This window comes from Antedon bifida, chromosome 10, assembly GCF_963402885.1.
Source record: "Antedon bifida chromosome 10, ecAntBifi1.1, whole genome shotgun sequence".
NCBI lineage: Eukaryota > Metazoa > Echinodermata > Crinoidea > Comatulida > Antedonidae > Antedon > Antedon bifida.
In genome coordinates, this window is record NC_136235.1 from 6,352,056 (window position 1) to 6,375,776 (window position 23,721).

General features: G+C 33.5%; 3 protein-coding genes across 3 annotated transcripts; 1 reads left to right on the forward strand and 2 right to left on the reverse strand.

Moving 5' to 3' along the window:
- Window positions 1-3,839: 3,839 nt before the first annotated feature.
- On the reverse strand, window positions 3,840-10,559 carry LOC144853433 (proline-rich protein PRCC-like). Its single transcript, XM_078711130.1, has 9 exons — window positions 10,469-10,559; window positions 9,666-9,981; window positions 7,913-8,052; window positions 6,867-6,926; window positions 5,816-6,514; window positions 5,622-5,705; window positions 5,061-5,204; window positions 4,879-4,950; window positions 3,840-4,476 (listed from the first exon to the last, which is right to left on the reverse strand). The coding sequence occupies exons 2-9, from the start codon at window positions 9,949-9,951 to the stop codon at window positions 4,390-4,392; spliced, it is 1,572 nt and encodes a 523-aa protein (XP_078567256.1). The 5' UTR covers window positions 9,952-9,981; window positions 10,469-10,559; the 3' UTR covers window positions 3,840-4,389.
- LOC144853435 (uncharacterized) lies at window positions 10,066-13,849 on the forward strand. Its single transcript, XM_078711132.1, has 6 exons — window positions 10,066-10,221; window positions 10,855-11,024; window positions 11,214-11,386; window positions 11,952-12,024; window positions 12,786-12,922; window positions 13,532-13,849. The coding sequence occupies exons 1-6, from the start codon at window positions 10,094-10,096 to the stop codon at window positions 13,730-13,732; spliced, it is 882 nt and encodes a 293-aa protein (XP_078567258.1). The 5' UTR covers window positions 10,066-10,093; the 3' UTR covers window positions 13,733-13,849.
- Window positions 13,850-14,525: 676 nt separating this feature from the next.
- On the reverse strand, window positions 14,526-23,339 carry LOC144853434 (poly(A) RNA polymerase GLD2-like). The gene is made up of 13 exons (XM_078711131.1): window positions 23,321-23,339; window positions 21,581-21,898; window positions 20,760-20,973; window positions 20,128-20,242; window positions 19,689-19,780; window positions 19,408-19,477; window positions 19,105-19,171; window positions 18,490-18,526; window positions 18,034-18,073; window positions 17,583-17,711; window positions 16,645-16,691; window positions 16,056-16,308; window positions 14,526-15,658 (listed from the first exon to the last, which is right to left on the reverse strand). The coding sequence occupies exons 2-13, from the start codon at window positions 21,886-21,888 to the stop codon at window positions 15,519-15,521; spliced, it is 1,512 nt and encodes a 503-aa protein (XP_078567257.1). The 5' UTR covers window positions 21,889-21,898; window positions 23,321-23,339; the 3' UTR covers window positions 14,526-15,518.
- Between the last annotated feature and the right edge of the window lie 382 nt (window positions 23,340-23,721).

The window sequence follows — 23,721 nt, forward strand, 5'->3', positions numbered from 1 at the left end:
ACGGTCCCAATTGTGGACCACTTTTTAACATTATTTTTCAGACCTGCTAGTGTTAGGACAGAATTTTCAAAAGCCGGCGAGCAGTCTTAAAGTTAAGTAACAAGTAAACTGAAACTGCATTTTCTCGAGAACTACTTATCTAAAACACTTCATTTTTTTTTATTTTAAAGGTTTTTTTATACGAGTAGTTTTAAAAAACCTATTTCTTTTCAAATTCACCCATTTGTTTTTGGCGTTGCTGTTCTATTGTTAGTCAACTGATATTATTGTTAGTTAAAAGGCTGGTTACATAACCATTACACCAAATTCGCATGCTTGTAGTGAAATTAGCCTAAATCACACACGACATTAAGACAATCTTATGTATGCGAATTTTACAGCAGGCGGAGGTATGCACTCTCGGAGTGGCTTTCTTTCTTGTCAATGTGCGTAAGTACAACCAAAATGGGTATAGTGTAGCACACAGTGGTAAACCAAATCCTACTTATTATAACTGTGTTCAAGTACAACCAAAATTGGTATAGTAGCGCACACTGGTAAACCAAATCCTATTTATTATCACTTTGCGCAAGTACAACCAAAATGGGTATAGTAGCGCACAGTGGTAAACTAAATCCTATATTATCACTGTGCTCAAGTAAAACCAAAATGTGTATAGTATAGCGCACAGTGCTAAAGTAGGTCTACAACCAAAATGGGTATAATAGCGCACAGTGCTAATCTATATCCTAATTATTATTACTAATGGTACGCTCGCTTCGCTCGCGTACCATCTAGACCGTGCCCACAGATGGTTCTCGAATAGAATAGTAATTTCAGCGTTAAAAAACTGGCAATTTCAAATGTACGTACCGCAGGACAATAATACATGTCGTTTACAGGAACGAATAAATAGACACTGTGATTTATGTACTCAACTAAAATTAGCACCCTGGAATAACTTCCGAAAGAGAAAGTTGTCACAAAATGAGACCAATTGTTTGAGTCAAATTTAAACAAACTTAATTTGTGTTTTGTATGTAACATTAGGATTGAGGGATGGGGAAGAGGATTGATGCAACGGGGAACAATTTTTCAATATATTCTTTATCCATTTAGTAACGAAATATTAATTGTTTTCTTGTTTTACAAATAATATAACACTAAACACAGTCAAACATTGCGATGTAATACTTTGTTGAAACTGTCACCGTCATAGTCGATTGAAATAGTACAGTACATGTAATGATACATCACTACGACGTTTATATTGTTTTGTAATTACAGTATTAATTAATACAAACGTTCAGAAGCAACTGTCAGTAATAAAGTTTATTTGTTTATATAATGTAAAACAATTTGTGAAAACCACCTCTATTCGGGGCAAATCATAAATTCGCTTTAATCGTCAATAAATATAAAATTATCTAACTCAACTTAATTAGTATTATAGGCCAAATGGTTTTCTATTGTTTCTTAGAGCCAATTCATACTTAAATTGGTTCCTACCCACCAAAGTTGTTCTGCGTTTAGGGTATGTGATCCTTCGTACCGCAGCTACGCGTAGGTCTATCCTCTAGGGCCTACTGGCTTTACAACGCTACTCATGCCAGTGAGGGGAGGGTGGTGGTGGTGTGGGTGGTTTAATTGCAATAATAAAGTTTTGTACATAATATTAATAGATGGCGACTGAAAACGCTAGCTCATTATCCGTTTTAAAAAAAACCTATAAAAAACCTATATCCAACCTCTGCGGCACAGATTGAAAAAAAATGGCTCGAATTTCTGTTCTGAGTGTAGGCTACTTGCCCTTACGACGCCTGATGGAATAGCCACTTGTGGAACAGAGATTGGAATGTTCCATTCATCGCAAATCAATACATTTGTATAAACGTATTTTAAATCTATCAAAATAGTATTTTTTAAAGAAAATCGGCCTGTCTTCAACATTATGATGCTGTACTCGAGCTGTTCAACCGGTTTTCAGCTATTAAAAACAATTATCGTAGGAGGAGATAGAAAATGCGAAGCATCCTCGTATTATTGTGTGCGGGTATTTTTCAAGATGGACATCCTTTAGACGGTTCAGGGACGATTCGGCCCTGAGACGATTCGGCCCGGGACTATTCGGCCCACTTTTGGGCCGAAACATCCCACTTTGTGGGCCGAAACGTCTCACTTTAGACCAAATTCATATTCATTTTTTTTTTTTATTTATCAAGTTTTTAAAGGTGTTTAACAATCCGTATTTTATTGATATTGACAAAGTTGATATAATATATATAATAAATTACTAAAAAAACGTAATTTTATATTCAATTTATTACTTCGAAAACCTTGTTTATTTCGTGCATTCGCCAAGCGGCCAACAGAGGGCGTAACTTGTTTACATCGTTCGCGTTACTAAAAAATGATTATTTTCGACAATGTTTTCAAAATGTTTGCTTTATTGCATCTTTATCCCTAGTAATGCTACCCCATAGTCTCTCTGAAAATAAAGTTTGGGGAAAAAAGCTTATTTTATGCTTATAAATGCATATCAAAGCCGATAAATGTAAGTGTGCCGAATCGTCTCAGGGCCGAATCGTCCCGGGCCGAATAGTCCCAGGCCGAATCGTCCCCGGGCCGAATCGTCCCGGGCCGAATCGTCCCAGGGCCGAATCGTCCCGTTACCCTTTAGACGGTGTATACCACGATCGGAAAACACCCCTATTTGGGGCAAATCTTTGAACCTAAATTCGTTTTAATTGTCAATAACTAATTATCTAACTCAATTTAATTAGTAAACAGGGTTACATCAGGTGGTTAAAATCAGTACCGAAAGTACGAATCAACTTTACATACCATCGAGTAAACATTCTAGAAATAACGCGCGATTTACCGATTTTTGCCCTTACGTAAATTTATATATAGATTATCAATGTGCTTAAGTACAACCAAAATGGGTATAATAGCGCACAGTGCTAATCTATATCCTAATTACTATTATTATCAATGTGCTCAGGTACTACCAAAATGGGTATAGTAGCGCACAGTGCTAAACTAATTCCTATTTATTATCACTGTGCGCTAGTGCTACCAAATGGGTATAGTAGCGCACAGTGCTAAAACAATTCCTATTTATTATCACTGTGCTCAATTGCAACCACAATGAGTAGAGTAGCGCACAGTGCTAAACTAATTCCTATTTATTATCACTGTGCGTTAGTGCTACCACAATGGGTATAGTAGCGAATAATGCTAAACTAAATCCTATTTAGTATCACTGTGCGCAAGTACAACCAAAATGGGTATAGTAGCGCACAGTGCTAAACTAATTCCTATTTATTATCACTGTGCGCTAGTGCTACCAAATGGGTATAGTAGCGCACAGTGCTAAAACAATTCCTATTTATTATCACTGTGCTCAATTGCAACCACAATGAGTAGAGTAGCGCACAGTGCTAAACTAATTCCTATTTATTATCACTGTGCGTTAGTGCTACTACAATGGGTATAGTAGCGAATAATGCTAAACTAAATCCTATTTATTAGTCACGTACAACCCGACTCTACAGCTCACTATGTCGGTCTGTCTGTTGGTCCGTAAACACTAATTTGAGCACGCGACTGCAGCCATGTATATGGCCTTGTTATAACTGTGCGTAAATACAACCAAAATGGGTATAGTAGTGTACAGTGGTAAACTAAATCCTGTTTATTATCACTGTGCTCAAGTACAACCAGAATGGGTTGTCCGAATTCAGAGTCCCTAAGCTATCAATATTGATTTGATTGAATACATTTTAGGATAAACATAGAATTTTAGTTTTATATGTAACGCATGAATCAAAAAACAAAAGGAAAATACTTTTATAAATAATTTTAATAGGTTATAAATCTTCAAAATGTAAAATTTGTTTTAACCCTGGGCCAGTTTTAATAACTCCCTAAATATTGGTCTGTGTACTACCATGATAATCAATAGGCGTATTCGACTGGTCATTCAAAAACTCCACAGTGATTTACTCCCATATAAACAGTTTGAGGAGATAAAACTGCTGATTATCTGCTCAAAATAGCAGTCAAATATGCCGCCTACAAGCACATATGTATTCTATACCATTAATAGTAAAGCCTACCATTAATTTCTCAAGAGTCGCATACTATTTCCTCTTAAGCACTGTCTACACTATCAAACTTGTTTGACAAAAAAAGTGTGATGTGCCCGACTCGACTCCCTAACTTAGTTTATAAGCAAGATAAATTATAAAATAGTTTATCCATCCTGTAATTGACAAGTTACTTGCTGTTGGATGTGTATGAAATAAAACAAATCTCAAGTACATTATAACTCTGTATATTTAAACTCCGTGGAGAACCTAGACAACTGGGCAGCATATAGTCCTTGTCTTCTGTGCCACATCCAGTTCAGAAGCCATACTTAGCTTGAGTTTGCTTGCGCGTCATCCTATTTTGCGACCACTGATTTTTTAGAGCCAATTCTCTTTCTTTTGCCTATGAAAAAGTAATTAAAACACAACATGATGTTTATTGAACATGGCGTCCCTTCTTTTAAATGAGTATATGCGAAAATAGTTTTATGAAATGTATGTTAAAGAGTTGTAATATTCTTGTTGCATGTGTTTACACATATATGCTCCTTGAAAAAAATGTATTGTGTAGATAGAGTAAGTATTCTATAAACTCAAGATCTTGAAGTTTTTCTAAATGATGCAAATTTGTTTGTCTTTTTCTTTTTGATATGAATGAAATATTTTGGAAATAAAAGAAATTGAATTTATTAACCAGTGAATTAATTAATGAAGAACATTTATTTAAATATCTTTAGACCTATCATCAAACACATATGATGTTTTTCATTTATCATCGTCGTTTCATGTACTGTACATAGATTACCTGAAAGGCTAGGTAAGTTATCTGATGTTTCCGCCGTTGTTGTGACGATGGCAAATCAGAATTCTTCTTTTTCTAAAACAAAGAAAAAGTAATGTCAGAACAATTATAAGACTTAACCATATCATTGCCTTCTCGGACATAAATCCAGTACGATCAAGATTTAAATGTTCTTAGTAACTTACAGAATAAGACATTGGTTGTTTTTCTTCTGAGATGGTCTTTAGTAGAGCTTCCCTTGTATTGCTTCCTGCAGTCTGATCATCAGCATTTATACTAATCATATTTATATCTTCTTTACTTTGTTTCTTGCCAAAGAATTTTCTAAACTGTTACAACAAAAAAAACACTGATTTTACAACTCCAATTTTCATTTTACTAAACCAATTAAAACTGGAATAGATAAAATGCATCTTAACATTTTTACTGTAATCAATTTTCTTTTGGTCAACTGAAATAAAAATGGTACCGAGTTTGGTCTACTAGCGCTCCTGTTCACAACAGCCATCCATTCATAGATACACTGATGAAGACTAAAGCTCTGTCTACACTATCAAACTTTATACAGTATGACAAAAAAAATGTGATGTGCCTATATATGGACTATATTTGGTCATATCCCTACCATATTTAGACACATCACACTTTTTTTGTCAAACTAGTTTGACTAGTTCGCATTCAAAATTCTGAGGTGGGCATATACTATTCCACTATTGGTAAGGAGCTTAAAATAAAAATGGAGTTACCTCGTCAGCATCCTCTTGAATATTACCGAACTGTGAACTTTCACCTTCAGTACTATCAGGAACTGATTGATATTTGTTGACATCCTACAAAAATTAATAACAAATAATTTCACAATTTGAAAATAATGGTACAGAATAAACATAACTATTTAGAGTGGATAAAGTTGTAAAAATACTTTTACAGAGCAATTTACCTGGTATGGTTGATTATATTCATATGAACTTTGACCTTCCTCATAGTAATTGCTACTATAATCATAGTTACCATAGTAACTTGAAGTAACCTGACCATATCCAGTGGCAGTACTAGTATATGCTTTGCTGAAACTGAGTGGCGCATCAGCTATGTCATTTGATGATTCAAAGTCTGTTGTTGAATTTGGGGTCAAAGGTTCATTAGTGTTTATTTGTGAAGTGCTTGGTGATTGGCTGAATGGTGCGGATGACGATGACGACACAGAGCTAGTGGAGATTGCTTTAACTTTACTTGATGATTCCTGCAGCACAACATCTGTTTTCATTACATCACAAGGTTTAACACTATCTACTTTAGGTAGATCTGTATTTACAGTACTGGATGGTAAAGTCTTACTTTTAGGACAACTTGATTGTTTGATACTTGAAGATGATACCTCTGGTAATATCGTAACCTTTTTATCATCTAATGCAAAGAAACTACTACCTTCTTCACCTATATCATCATCACTACCATAATCAGTACCAATAACACTAGGTACTGTGGTGTTGGTACTTTGAGGTGCGGGTTTTGTTTGTGGTTTAGGTCGTGGTATTGATGGTTGTGGTTTTTTCCGTGACACGGTATGTGGTACAAGAATTCTACTACTCATTGCACTCTTGGGTTTAGGCAGCATAGACAACAGTCCTGAAACTCCCTAAAGTAGTAAGAAAATATTAACAGAAAGAAATTCAATAGACAGTTTAATTAACAAAAATAAATTGTGAACTAGAAAACCGAAAAATTGATGTGGTACAAAGAGATGAGTTAAGAGTTGTCGAAGCAATATAGACTACATTATTTGATAACTTAACAACATAAAACTCCTAGAAAGTAGGAAGCCTTTTGCCATTTTTCCCCTGACTGAAAATCTAAAGTTGCATAAACCAAGACACATTTCATTGTAATAAGTTCAACACAATGTACTTAGATCCGAATATTTCAAATCTTGGTTTACAACCTAATGTATTGTCATTCATATAGAAATTAAATATTTTAAAGAACCCTACCTTACTTGTTGCTGGTTTCTTAGCAACTGGTTCATTGTCCTCATCATCATCAGATCCAGGCTAAAAAATAATGAATTACACTTCAATATAATTCAACATTTTCCAAATTCTATAACCAGTGACATCTACAAAGAGCTGTTTTGTGTTTGACAATGACTTTACAGTTTCTCATGTAGGACTTCATATTGTAAACATTATTTGGGGACTTGAGGGTGGCAAGTTCGGAAACTTCACACAATAGCACAAGCCTCAGTACCACTGTACTAAATGCAAAATCAAGTTCTCAACATTTTGGTAAAATATAGTTTGTTTTTTTTTTGCACTTAGTTCTGTGCAGAATATTGATAACCTGTTTCTTTACTACCACATCTATTAATGCTGTCTGAATTTCCAGCTTGATTACATTATTGGCTCATTCTCCTGGGGGTAAGTTTATTTAAACAGAAGAGCAATTTACTGGGGAGTTACAATTTGACTAGTAGTGAACATCCTTAAGCTCTGTCTACACTATCAAACTAGTCTGACAAAAAAAGTGTGATGTGCCCAAATATGGTAATGATATACCCAAGAAGCCTCTTGCCTCTGACATATTTCAGATGCTCCCTCCTTGTCACGAGCTTGATGTCAGCCTTCGGTCTCGCCCTCTCCTTCGTATTCCTTTTGGCAGAACTGAGCGATTTAAGAAATCACCTGTTCCTATTATTGCCAGACTGTTAAACGAAGTCTTGTACAGTAAATGATGTTTTGATGTATAATGTGAATGGTATGCTTTTTTTAAAAATATTTTATTTTTTACCTATTTATCATGTAGGCTTATGATGTAAGAGTACAGTTTCAGCAAGTGGCTGCTTTTGTAATTATTTTAAAAAATATCATCATGTCCATTATACTGTATGGACACATCACATTTTTTTGTCACATAAAGTTTAATAGTGTAGACAGGGCTTATACAGGGCTTTATTCTTTCATTTGTTCTGATTAGAGAAATACTCCTGAAAATAATTGAATTCTTCATTTTACAAGTGAGATAAATGTACAGTACTCACATCAGGTAGTGATGGTAGAGTTATTTTCACCGTCTGACTTTTCTTTTTTGGTGGTGGTAAACTTAGGAACGATTTTTTTATTGTTGTTGATGAAACAACTTCAGGTAACTCTTTATTTGTTTTATGTTTTACGGGAAATCCTGAAAAGAATTGACATTGTGAAAATAATAATAGTTAAATTTAGCCCATAGGAATGCAAAAGAAATAGTTATGATTCATACTGGATTTACCTTGACTCACTGGATTTTTTGTTGCTTAATAAAAACATAACTATTATTTTGTACAATTACCTTTTAATATGCACTTATCAATTGTAAGACCCACTATACGACCCCAGGGAGAGGTGCGTCATGGGTGCGTCATTTATTATCGACGCAGGGGTGCGTCAAAAAACCTAGAACAATGGTATGTCACACCAAGGAACAATGGTGTGTCAATGTCTGTCACTTTACCACCCACCATATCATAAACAACATAGTCCAATTTTGGACGTTTTTTGGAAAATAATACATATATATCACTTTAAAAACATTAAACCATGTCATTCCTTGTCTTAAATGTACGTTTTATGGTAGATTATGATAAAAAGTGAGAAACAATGCACTACCTAAGTAGCTCGCGGCGATCGACCTCTCGTGGACGGTCTTAGGCCTAGCCTAGCTAGGCTTAGTTTTGTAGGCCTAGCTGGTAAACATCGGTAACGTACGAACATCGTACGCTAGCTATATACCTAGCCTGACGTTGTATAGTTGCTGCATTAATTGTCTTTCTATTTTTGCCAGACTCCGTTGATACAAGTTGGGGAAAACCCGGTATTTTCACTGAAAAGTTAGGAGTCTTCCATTTGTTTTTGCCTCACGATCGATCGAAAAGTGGGCGAATTACAGGTGAAAAACAAAAATATCAATCCGCGCGCAATGCATTTTGGGATTTATAGCGGGCCGCTATAATTATTAGAATCGACTTATTTTTCACATTTTTAACCGTTTAAAGACGAAAAAAATTATCGCAATAGGACCATATAGTATTATTTTTACATTAAATATAGTTTGTGATGTTAAATTAGATCTAAAAAACGTAGGGAAGGGGGCTTTAAAAATGGGTGCGTCATGGTCACCTAAAGGTAAGTCATATTTTTGACGAACATTCATTCATAAGGTATGACGCACATCGGACAAATGACGCACCTCTCCCTGGGGGTTGTATAGTGGGTCATGTGCATTACTCAAATTACTGTAGAGAACATAATGCACTAAATAAAGTTATGTCAAACCATCATTTAATAGGCTAAACCTACTCACAACTGCAGGCCTACATACTGTACAGTAGGCGTATATTAGTATAATTCTTATTTAATTCTTAACAAATTAAGGTCTAGTCATAATTATGGCATATATATAGGCTAGATAGCATTGGATGGCAAACATTGAAATTGACTCAATCAATACAATAATATCATTTAATTAATATTATCATACGACGTATACTATATTTTATTATCAATCTTTTCTCTTTTCAACCTATATAATCGTCTCACTTCTTGGCAAAGGCCTCTCCCAATTGATGCTAGTTGTTCCTTTTTTTGCAAATCTTGGCCATGCTGTGGTACCGGCCTGTCTAACAAGCTCATCCCTCCATCAATCTCGAATGAGTACCATTATTTATATCAATATATCATATAATTATTATTATGATTAATTTATTAATTAGGCCTAATAATAATTACCGGACTAGCCAAGTACTGTTACATTACCTGTTACTTTTGTGGATTTAGGTGGAGGCAAATTAGATAACAATGACCGTTTTCGTATCGGTTCATCCTTAGCAGCATGACCTCTCTTCATATCAACTGTCCCAGGCCTGTCATCTGATGTGTAACTGACAGATTCAGCACTGTTACTTGGCGGTTGGAGACCATCATTTCCCTGGGTAACCTTGCGTTGTTTGGGGTCAGGTTTAGGCCTAGACATATTGTGTGATTTTGGAGTGTCTTCTTCACCGCTTGATTCGTCACTACTCCCATAATTAACTAATGACATTATGAATCTGTTTGTAGCATTAATTGGAATCTGATAAAAATCAAACACATAAAAAAGGCTGAAATTTACGCATACACTTTTCCAAGCTAAAGTTTTGGTGGCCAGCTCACATATACACCGATAGAGGGCGCAAGTCTATTTTATGATTTCATCATCATTTCTTGTTTATTCTTTTCGGCTCAAAAAAGTAGAGAAAATGAATATGAATTTCAACGACTTATTTCGTTCAATATTTGGGTTTTCAAGTAGACCAAATAACCATGGTTTAGGGTATATCGCTAAGTTTATTTACAAAGAAATTGATACTTATAAATAAGCAAAAAAGTAGCCAGTGGAGGCTAGCTAAGCTACAGTTAGCCTAGACTAGGGCCTAGATAGGCCTTCTAGGCCTACTAGGCCTATGGATTAAATTCCTTAATCCATGCATGGTAGGCCCTGAGACCGGGCCTTGCTAGCTAGCTAGATCCCTACCTAGAAATGGCCTAGGCCTAGCAAACAGTAGGCTAGATAGACTTACTGTCCTCACAGTCAGAACACTGGGCCTACTGGGCCCCTATAGGTCAGAACCACAACACAGACCTATTTTCTATGACATAAAATGACCTATTATCAGGGTCCGACAATGTCAAATGTAAGAGTAGGCCTAACTAGGCTAGCACCTGTCTAATTCATTTATGCATAACGAATTACAATAGAACTATTAACCAATCAGAACATGGGCTACCTATAGGCTACTGTTTGAGTTGGTTAAACAATAATATGGTTATCCATAGTTTAGGTCACTGTAAAACATAATATTATGGTTATGATGAGTCAGATGGGTGAATCTTTATAAGCCTCTGTTTCTAAAGTTAATAGTTCAATGCTTTAACATTGAATTTATTTTCTTTCCCATAAATGTAGGGATTTTATAGATGATGATGAAGACAATGACTTTGGTTCAAGACACTGGGGTGAGGACGATGGTGTCTTTGGAGATATGCATGACCAATTTTTCAAGGAAACACAAGAAATGTTTAGCCACTTTCAGGAGATGTTTAGCAGTTTCGGTTTTGCTGAATTCCCCCAAATAGGTAACATAACCATTGGTGTATTTAGTACTGTAGTAGATTTTTTATTTTATTTTTACTGTAATGTACTGTAAAGTGTAATTATATACTGTACATTTACAGAATTCTTATTTTTGTTAAGATTTGAGGTTGAAAGAACTTACTTATAATTACTATAGTAAATGTCTCTAATGTTGATACATTTGTTTGCAGGTCTTCCAGAAATGGAACATGATGGGTCACTGCCCAGATCCAAATCACCAAGAAATGAGATGTTAAAGTCAGATAAAGACTCCAGTGATAATAAGGACAAAGGAAGCAGACAGAATGAAAATTCCAGACAGGGAGGATCAAACTGGTTCTCACCTTCCTACCAAAGACCATCAGTAAGTGATCTATGATTGTTTTTGTAGTACAGTATCTGTTATAACAAGGCAATCTAAAGCTCTGTCTACACTATCAAACTTTATGTGACAAACAAATGTGATAGATGTGCCCATATTTGGTCTCATGTTGTTTATTAATGTCATCCTTATTCATAACAGCAATTGCAATATAGAATAATTTTTTAATAATTGTAAAGGACAATTTAGACTGGCGAAAATTGCGTAGCTTGTCCCACGTAGTATATATATATATCTATTCTGTGCAGGTTTCCGCTCAAACGCCCATCCACTACACATTTTGTGTAAATGGTCATAAGAAATAACATGTAACAGATTCTATATTTATATTTTCTTTTAGCACTTTACATTTACCACTCGTCTGTGTAAATTGGCCTTATAGTACAGTAATAATAAATGATTGAACTCCTGCTCTAATATACTTTGTATTAGATTATCCTGTTAGCTCAAATGTTATATAATATTCAACACTTCTGATGGTAAAATGTATTTATATAAATGTATTTTTTTATACTTGATATTAATTGTCCTACTTTTTTTGTGTTAGTTTGGAGATATATTTAAGATTCCATCGTTAGATATCGGTCAACACTCAAATAATGGAAAAAAAGAAGACAGAGGTATTGTAATAATTATATTTTATTTATTTTTCGTTTTTAATTTACTACTGTACCAATGAAAGAGCTTTTTGGCCTTCTAGTATCTATGCCAAAGACATGATTGGAAGGAACTGAAACAATATTAAATGCTCAGTGAAAGCTTAAAATTATGTTTTCGGAGAGGACCTGCTAAAGACCCTGTATGTTTCCAGAGGTACATAGACCCCTAGATACATTTGTTCAGGGTTTATCAAAGAGGTAAACATCACAATTAAACCTTCATTCCCAACTGTTGTTACCAAGATCTAATCTGGTGCAGAGAATTAACATGGCTTTTGGAATAATATATGTTTTGCTATGGCTAGATAACCTTAGGTAACTTAAATACTTGTTCTTACACAGCGCTTATTGCACTTTAGTAAGCTCTTCACATTATTACCCGGTACATTTTTTGTTGTGGATCAAACACATATGGAAACATACTCCCATAATGCAGCTAGTATTCAGAGCAAAGTTTTGTCTTGACCTAACCGAGTACCCATTTATACACCTGGGTGGATAGAGGCAAACGTGTCTTGCCTAAGACATGATCAGTAATCCACATCCAACACACTGCGCCACACACCCGTACTAGAGTGTTATTCTTATCTGATCTGTTAAAATAACAAGACCGGTTTTAAAATAGGTTTATAATGTGGTACTGTGTAAAGAGTGGTACACATATTAAGGCATTGAAAGTAAAATAGTATACGTATTCCATATCTTTCCTTTGAATATTTCAGATCTAGATGAGCATATTGACCAATCAAATTTGGATCTCATTCTCCCAAAAGAACGAGATGAGACCATGCCAAGTATGCCTGGTCAGAAATCATTCTTCCGTAGTATTTCTGTCAGAACAATCAGACGTGCTGATGGGGTGAGTTTGTTACCATATTTTACTTTCATTCATCAATTCATAATAGAAACATCTATTTAATTTGGCACATACCATTATGTCATGATGCAGTCCAATGGCTACAATGCCATGATTACAAATAAGCTTCTGTTGTTTCCCATCACTTTAATTTCTACACCATAGTACAGTACGAAAATAGGCCACTGAAGTCGCATGTATCTACTGTGGCAATATTACGACATAGTTAAAAAATGGATTGATGATTTAAGCGTCTCCCGACCCATTTTTGTCTTGTTTTGTTTCACAATTAAAAAACTCCATTTTACATTGCATGGAATATTCACGAGTCATACAATAAACATATTTAAATAATTTTAGTAATCTTTTATACTTAATTTTGCATACAAATGATGTAATGCACTGCACCTCCTTAAACTGCTTTGAAATGAAAATGTTTGTGACCCAGCAATATGTCCAACGAGAGATTGACCAGTGTTGTAATTCACCTTGTTCATTTCACAAGAATGTGTGTGGGCATGGCTTGAATATGGGTTTCCTAAAGTAAAGGATAGGTACTACTGTATATAACACTTTTTAAAATAAAAAATCATTAATATTTTTTTTTTTTAGACCACTGAAACACATCGTACAGAGAAAGATTCTGACGGGAACGTAAAGACAACCATCTCATCTGATGATAATGGAAGACCAACTGATATCATCATTGATGATAAGGGACAACCTTTAATTCAAGATAATTTTCAAGAAATACCACCATTGAAAGACAAACAAAGCTCATCCATTTTCAGCAAGTTTTTTGGATCATGGTAGCATGCATTTGAATAAAAAAGAAAAAAGATAGTATAAAATATATTTATAAATATACAGTATGGTGTTGATATTGATGAACAGTTAATAATTTCACATTAAATAACAGTTGATTTTTCATTGCGTGGGTATGTACCATCTTAAAGTAAATATTACAAATACTATTAAAATGTAATTCTGTAGTGAAGTAGTGCTATGTGGAGGCAACAGCACTGATTTCATGTTTTCTGTAAACTGTATACATTTCACGGGTTTATAACAGAATACAGAAACACTGTAGAGACAAAGAATAAAATAAAAATGTTTGTATATCAAGCTCTTTCTACACTATCAAACTAGTTTGATGTGCACAAATATGGTAGTGATATGTTTAAATATGGTAGTGATATGACATCATCATGTCCATATATGGGCACATCACAATTTTTTGTCACATAGTTGCATAGTGTAGACAGAACTTTACATTTAAAAGCTACATGAAATCCTAAAGAAAATGAAAGATATTTACTTTTTCCAACCATTCAAACAATATGGCTAACTGAAAGGTGTAGTGTATAAGACACTGGACACATTCTCATAGTAAAAGTGGTTCACAGATAATGTTTTTATTGCTTATTTTAAAAGGTTGAGAAATACTAGTAAAAGATATAAAGTAACAGTACCTCAACACATTTCCTGAATATGTCAATTATATTATGTATATAATGTATTATAATTTTTCATTAATCGTAACTAAAAACTTCCGTCATTATAATATTTAAATCAAAAACAGAAAAGCATAAATAACAAAATGCTATACGTTGTGAAAACAACTTTATTAATGTAATATCAATACAAATTATACACTTTACATTTTTACAAGTTTTAAACGGAATATACAATTTGAAAACTAAGTTTCTACAATGGATATCAAATGATATTCTTTATTCTGATCAAGAAGCAATTTCTCAGATCACAAAGCACATGACTTTTCTGTTTTATACATGGTTTCTATTAAAATGTTTTTAAGCAACAAACTTTCTGGGAAAAGATATTAATACTTATTTATTACATTTTGAGAGATTTGGTTGTACCAAGGCAATCTAACCACAGGACACTGAGCTCGCCTTGCCAAGATAGGAACTTGTAACAGTCCTTTGATCTTGTGTCTGGCTGCGACAGATACCACCAATACTGTACTACAGGTATAGGTACACAGATAGACCTTTTGATCTTTGGAGCTGAGCATCCTGTTGTTAGATTGCCTTGGTTGTACAGCATCAAATGGAACTCTTTATCAGTAACATGTTCTGTATCCAAGATTTTTTATAGATTTTTCTTCAATTAATAATCATTATTAGTTACCATAGTTATCTCAATACTACTTGAACTCGTTAATTTTAATTATGTAGATAAAACATAATAACAGTAGAAATAATATTAAATCAATTATATGAAAAAGAAAACTGCTCTAACATTGTGCTCTTTAAAAAAAAATTAAACTTTGGTTAACTTAAAATCTATTTGTAGTTTATAGCTTGTCATTTATAATTAATGCTCTTTTTGCCTCACTCTTTAATTAAAGAAGATTTAGTAAATTTAAGTCTTAACTTGTTTCCAGTGGGTTCAGAAATTTCAATGCATCAAATAAGTCAGAACCCTGAGTTAAAGGGATTGAACCAGCCTATTCAACCTTTTTGCCCACCTCAAGAAAGCCATGCAACTATGCTCCAGGTTATGCACTTGACCTTTGACATAGCTTCTCCTCCTATCTTCTTTCGGTTATCATACCGTTTAACCAATACGATTGTCAACCGAGACATAAATCATTTACCTTTAGATTTTTTGGTTTGCTTAATTTCTTTGCAGCCTTGTTCATTGCTCTTATGATTACCCTAAAGCTCTGTTCGCTGTACACTGCACGGGCTGTGTTTGTTTTGTCAAAGGGTTCTAGAGAAAAATAAAATATAAACATTTAGTAAACGTAGATAGATGTAATTGAAAGAAAAAAACATACACTATGATTTGTATAACTTCAGCTGTTTTAGATATATATTCTAAATGCAGAGTGCCTCTTAATTTGGTTGGTATTATATGTATTTCATTAAATTGTAATGTTTTTTTCATTATTTTGTAGAGAAATTATAGTTATCCTTAAAACATATACACAAAATCTAGGTGTCTGCTTAAAATGGGAGGTGTCCATTTTCAAGAGGTACAAATACAATTATGAAGGAATAAAAAACATGCTTTGGTGCAGTATCAATTATGTGAGGTATCTGCACAGAGAAGTCCAATTGTATCATATCTAAAGGCCAATTTACTCCTTTCATTAAGCCAATTTTACCTTCAATGTGTATAAACTTTTTTTTCCAGTCTCCAATAGTTTCAATTGAACTGAGCAACAATGGACGTCCCAATCTCACAGAAACTACGTCTTTGTAAAAATGGAAGTCTTTCGTGTAGAATGACATGAATCCCTCTAACAGTTCACAGAAGGTTTGTTTGTTTGTGGATTCAAAGTTGATCCATGATGGCAGTTGATCTTCTGGGGCTAGATTTTGTAGATCCCAAACGCTAGTACTGTTCAAAAACTTCTGCTGTAAAAATAAACAAATTTAGTAAATAAAATGTAATTAAATTTACTAAAATTCAGAACTTTATCGTGTCAGAATTTGTAAAAATTGTTGGGGTTTTTTTTATTTGAAATTTACGGAATTATATTATACTACTGGTCACACAAATCTAGTTAGTGGATTTGCAATACCAGCCAGCCATGGTATAGCACTGTACAATAGGCCTGACCATGCTTACTGTTATTTTATTTTATATAACACCTAAATAAATTCCTGTCATTTGATAGAAGGACGATTGTGGGTCACATGGCGTGCAATAGGTATAATAATCAATTATGACGTTACAGATATTTTACTTACAGGGTATTTCTGCTGCAACGATATCAAAACAGGGGGCTTAGCACCAACTGTTGGGATAAAAAAAAACTGAATTATTTAATAATAAATAATTAAAGATGTATTGTCCTCCAAAAACATGAAAAATGAAGATTAATTAAATCAGACTTTGAATAGGTTATTTTGTAGTTTTAATAAAGTTAATCACTTCCAAAAAAAAAAAAAAATGAAAAAAAATGATGTTTTCACTTATAAAATAACATAATAAGTGGTTAAATTCAACCAAAAATCCATTGGCTGGCAGCCAATTTGACCATTTTTTGCTTTAAATTCCAATTTTTTCAGGTAAATAATTTTTTTTGCGATCCAATTTTTGGTCGAAGTAAATAACTATAATAAAATATTTTTCAGGGGGACAATACATCTTTAATTATTTTGCATTTTAATTATGTATATCTCATTTCCTTTTCAATTTTGATGAGCCACTTAGCAGTGATTTATTTCTCATTTTGGTTAACCCATCATTTGGATTTTGAACTATTTTCTTTTGTCATTTGTTTTGTCTTTGTACTTTTCTGACAAAATATATTGAATGAAAATTAAATTTATGGTATATGAAAAAATAATGAAAATATTATTCATGTTTTATAAAACACCTACTGTTCTACTGTTTCTGCAGCCAAAACAAAATTATCGGTTAATTTTTTAACCAATAAGGTGATCAATTAAAAAATAAAGTCTGTATGATCAGCCATTACCAAACAACCCGGTGCCCAATCGCAAACATTTTTCCTTCATGTCAAAGGTTAAAAATTTTATCTGATTTGAATGAGATCATTATCGGTTTTTCTCCAGTGGAATTGGTTGAACCCTGTTTCCACATGAACTTTATCAGTTAAATATCGGTTAATTTTTAGCTGCGGAAACACGGCCTAAGTGTAAACTGCATTTTTCTAGTTTACCTTGCAAGTAATACAACACCATTAGTACTACTGAATAACTTGACAACGTTCCTTTGCTCGCATCATTAATTCCTACATCTCTTGCCCATTTCTTTATGGCAAGAATTAGCGGTGCTACTCTCCAATCCACTGCAATATTAAGTCAAGCAATCATCAATCATATTATTACCTAGCAATTTTAATTCTATAAAGATGGAAGTCTCTTTCTCAATTTTAAAACATTTTCCCTTTTTAAAAAAAAAATTAGAATTTCAACATTTAACATTACAAATTGCATACAAAAATAGAGCGCTTCTAATATCTCACAAATCTATCATTTAGCAAAAAACCAATCACAAACATAATTGGTTTGTGATCATGTTTAGATGGAAGTATACTTCTTATTTTATTAAAAAAATATATAAATACAATTATTATTATCTATCTAATTATTAAATTATTTGTTACTTACATTTTGAGTAAAGCTGCATCAGGTATGTATTTCTGATTCCCTGTAATAAATTTAATGATGATTAAAAGTATTATTTTATACATTATTAAAGAATCTCCTCTAATATACATGACATTTACGTTAAGTTGTTTTCAATAATAAAATGTGTGAGTGTATTTTATGCATATGTTAACTAAACCAGCCAATGATTGCCTGATGTCTGGTTGGGAGAAAATTAGACATGTTTAAAGTTTTCCCAATGATCTCAAAACCCAAAGCTATTTCAAGACGACTTGTCTTGTCTGGATTCAACTCAGACAGCACCGACCAGTCAAGATGTTTCGTCGGGCATCATCATACGAGGCTGTCTGATCAAAACAAGTAACATGTGATGGTATTCTGCTTGATATTTTGGCTAGATAAAACTGTCTAGTTATGTTTTACTTGGTAAGCAGAACTTTCTGTCAGAGAACTTACTGTTGCGTTGTTGATGTTTAGGTCACATTCAATTTTCCTACAAAAGAAATATTTGAGGTTTTTCATTCTTACATATGTAATCAATTATTGATTTATTTATAAGGCGAATTTAAATGTGTAATAATAATAGGGTTAGTTAGGGTTTGAGACCTCGGTGCAGCAATGTTTGTATCCTTAGGCAAGATACTTAACTCTTAATTAGCTCGCCCTTTGGATGGGACATGAAGCTGTTGATCATGTGCATGATAAAGAACTATACATTATTTGAAAAGATTATGGAGTATGCTAATCATGGGTCTTTCGGGGAGAAAAGTCTTGTACTATTCACCTAGTATAAAGAAGAAATAAATTACCGTATTTATTCAAATAAACACCCCCCCCCCCCCTCGCCATAGACCATCATTTTGTATGTCTCCCTCGAATAAACGCCTCATGCATTCTATACACAATATTGTATTACAAGACAATTATATTTGAACAACATCTCCTGTACAACATACGCCTCGGTGCATTTATTCAACTAAATACGGTAAATCAAAATGATAATAAACAGCAACAATATGTTATCTCTATCTACTGTATCTGAAATAGTTTGTTTTAAATTGATAATCTTACCTTAAACAATCATAGAATTTTAAAATGGGAACTTTTGCTGGTATAACTTGAGGTTTTCGTACAAAATCTAAAAACAAAAAATGTAAAGCAGTGTGATTAAATTATAATAATAAAACACACATACTGTCTCTATGGATTAAAACCACACAAAAAATGCTAGAGTTTAGTACAGTGTGTTTCATGAAATATAAAATATAAACCTATTAATTTATTTACTTGCTGTTTTTTAAAATCACACAATAAAACTACTTAATTTCTGGTAAAATCTCATCCTTAATAAAAAAAAAAAAAACATTTACTCACGAAAAGACCGTCTATTCAGTTCAACTAATATCCGTTGTAAGACCATTTTTGCTGTATGTTTCTGACTTATCTGAATAAACAAAGCAATAAAAATACTTTCTTACAACTGTTATAACATAAATATATAGTGTAAGCATAAATCAAGCTGAAACCTTAATACAATTGTATTCAAATTAATAGAAACTGCTTTGCTTTGTATCAAGTGAAGGAAAGAAACCATCAGCTTTTATTAATATATTGAAGAGATAAAAAAAATAAACAATTATAGAGGTTGGACTTACTGTTTCATTTGATATCATAAGGCACATATCAACATCACTATCAGTACTACCAAATCCATTCATAGAAGAACCAACTAAATACAACCCACCATCTGTACAAAAGAAATAGTCAAGGCTTAAAAAAAGTAAAGAGTATTGGTCAGTGGCATAATGGCTATGAGTGCTCACTGGCTAAACCCAGGGGTCTAAGAGCTTAAGGGACGCCAGAGTATGGGCAACCCCAATGCAAATACCTAGCATTAGAAGGCCCCTTAGGAGTGCAAAACCAGGGGCCTTTTCCCCCTACATTACGCCACTGGTCACAAAGGCATAGATATCAACTGTGCAGGTTGAATGTGTGTAAATACTTTGTGTTTTTTATAGCCACCCCTAGACTCTCTCTAGCTACATCACTGCAATTTATATAATATCTATCAAATAAAAAAACACTTTTACCCACATGGATAAAGAAATTGAATCACAGTAGCCAAGTCGTTTCTAAGAGCTACTTTTCTTCGTAGATCAGCTTTTGTTTGTTTTCTTTCCAGGAAATGTTCCCAGATATCTTTGGAAAGCTGAAAAAATATAAATTACGTGAAATAATATTTTGAATGATTGTAAAATCAAAACGGTACTGGGTTTGATCAGCAATCTTTCATGTAACCTAGTCTTCTATTCATTACTGATAAAGATTGGACCAGATACCCGATTTTACTTTGACTTCAGATTGAAAATTGATGTTGGAAAAGACTTAAGCTCTATCTACACTATCAAACTTTATGTGATGTGGCCATATATGGACATGATGATGTCATATCACTACCATATTTGGGCATATCACTATCATATTTGGGCACATCACAAGCAAAAATAAATGCCAACTTAAAAAAGTGAAACTATTTTCTGTTTTCCCATGCACTTAAGCTCTACCTACACTGTTATACTAGTTTGACAAATGTGATGTTCCCAAATATGGTAGTAATATGATGTCATCATGTCCATATATGGGCATTTGTTTGTCACATAGACTTTGATAGTATGAACAGAGCTTTAGTCTGGTATATTTAAACAGGAAAGGACTGAATGAAATACCATATCAGTGTCTGTTAATGAGGTGCCAGTTGGAGGTACTCTTGATGGCGTTGCATTCTTCGAGGTTTGTGGGGTCTGAGTGCATGGTATACTACTAGTGTCTTTCTTTTTTTTGTAGCTACTGCCATTGTCATCATCTCTTCTTCTCTTCCTTTTTGTAGGCTGTTCATTGACATTGTTATCAAACACTCTTTTTCTTGAAAGATTCTGTTGTCTGTGGGTTAAGAATAAATTTAATCACAAATGACTAAAGTTAGATTGAACGTATTTGGAAACTTGCTGTGCGTGCCGTCTACAGTATAACTGCTCTACTCCATGTTGGAGCACTGTCTTTTTTAATGGTCTAGCTTCCCAACCTAGCATTTATCAATAATTTACAATGTATAACTTGAATAAATAATTAATGTTGTTTTGTAAAAATTTACTGCTCTATTTTTAACTTTTGTCTCGTTAAAAATAGATTAGTTAATTTTTATATTCATGAAATATTCTCACCATCCATCTCATTAACATTCATTATTTGTATATTATGATAATGTAAATAATAATAATAAATAATAAATCAATCGGATTTAATTTACATACTAGAAATGTTCTATCATTGACAGATTATAATAAGTAGCACTGTGCTAAAAATATATTTACACCTAGTAATGATTAAAGGTCTGTTAAACTAGTTTGACAAAAAAGTGTGATGTGTCCAAATATGGTGGTGATATGCCCAAATATGGTAGTGATATGACATCATCACATAAAGTTTGATAGTGTAGATGGAGCTTTAGGTTGATTAAATCACTATTAATAGTAGAATCATACTCTACCCTCCATAATATCTTTGGGCTGGTGGGTTACTCCATGGCAGCTGGTGCATACCGGTATTTGGTGTTCTGTAATCAGAATCGTAGTTATTTCTTTGAGTGCCACGGACCGAGTGCATGGGCCCAGGTCCTGAAATTGCCCCAGGTCCTGATATCACCCTTTGTGCAATAGGTGGGGGATAGGTGACACTTCTACTGTTACTGTATTCAAAGGTCCTTATCTGGTCTCTGTGAAAGTCACTTAGCCTTTGGTAGACGGGAGTTTGTAGAACAAATCCATTTGGACTGACATATGAATTGTCTTGATACATTTTGTCAATTCTACAAAAATAAATAAAATATGAATATGTAGCTAATGACTAATGTAGTTTGGTATGTCGAGTGACTGAACATTAGCTTATGTAGGTGATACACATTTAAGCATCAAATTGTTTTTAATATTAAACTAGGCTAAATTAAAATTAAAGACTGGAACATGCACAATTAATTAATCATTAATGCCTATAATTGTATATATTTACTATCTTGTCTTCTTTCTTTCTTTCACACACAGAGATCCTTTAAATTAGGATTAGGCCTAGAAAGGAGGCCTTATTTTAGCTGTCCTAGTTAGTGCCTGTCTGGGCTAGACCTATCTACTAGGACCATGGCAGGTAGGCCTCTAGCTACCAGCTAAGAAGGACCAGGCCAGTCCTCGCTTCACTGGAGGATCCCACACCATCACAGACAGTCTTGACTCTAGCTAGGCCTAGGTAAAAGGGTTTACGGTCGAAGCGGCCGCCAACCAAAGCGGCCGCTAGTTCAATAACAGTAATCTGTATGGAACGCCGTGTGTGCTTCGATTGTTGTTTTTTTGTTACAAAAACGCCATTGGCCCATGTGCTTTAATATTTGATTGTCGTTGGTTGGACAGGTTTTCTTTGAACGTAAATAACAATCTAAATGCATTATTATGTAATTTATTCTCTTTTTTACAGATTGAATGTGATACGTTCATTTAAACGAAATGGCCGATCGGCGATATCACTTGTTTTTCAACTGTTGAAAATTTGTATAAATTCGAAATATATATTATTCGAAATTAGCCAATGTATATATATTGTTGTTATATATATATATTAATTAATTAGTAAATTAACTACTGACTGTACTATCAAGAAACCAAAGTGTTTGCACTTACAATTAACTTTCAATTTATTTACAATAACATGAGCAATTTATTTATATCATACATCATACATTATATTTATATATTAAATTATTTAATTAACATTAAAATCAAACATCATACATTTTATTTATATATTAAATTATTAAATTAGTGACATTAAAATCATACATTATATTTATATATTAAATTATTAAATTAGTGACATTAAAATCATACATCATACATTATATTTATACATTAAATTATTAAATTAACATTAAAATCATACATTATATTTATATATGTTGACAACAATCAAAGCGCACACGGCGCTCCATACAAATGACGATATTAAACTGGCGGCCGCTTTGGTTGGCGGCCGCTTCGACCATACACCGGTAAAAGGGGGAGGCCTACTAAGCTAAACTAGCCTATATAACCTAGGCCTAGCTAGAACTAGCTGCTAGTAGTAGGCCTAGCGTTCTAGCCATTAGGCTCTAAAATAATTATAAACACGTTGATGTCATATTAGTTACAAATTTAGAATATCTAGTAGCTTTTAAAAACAGGGAAAGACTGCAGGTCTTACCAACCGCAGGAGGGACGACGGCAACGCGGATCTCTTGCTGAATGGTATTGGTTTGTGTAAACACCGATCGACATGTACGGCGGTACGGTTTGGTAGGCATAAATGATTTGTATTATTATATTATCAGTATTAATATAATTACACAGTTATTTATTTATTTTCTAAGACAACACAAACAAATACTTAAAGTTATGTTTATTAGTAGGTATAAACTAGGCCTAGATTATATTGTTAGATATATTTAAAATAAATTTCAATCTAATTTTAATTTCTTATTACGTCATCACCGAACCGCGATGATGTTATTTGTGTACCACCGTGAGTGTGTATTTGACACGAGGTCGAGGAAATTGTGTTCTTTTTTTCTACTCGTTTTTTAAATTGATATGTGACGTCATCAAAATA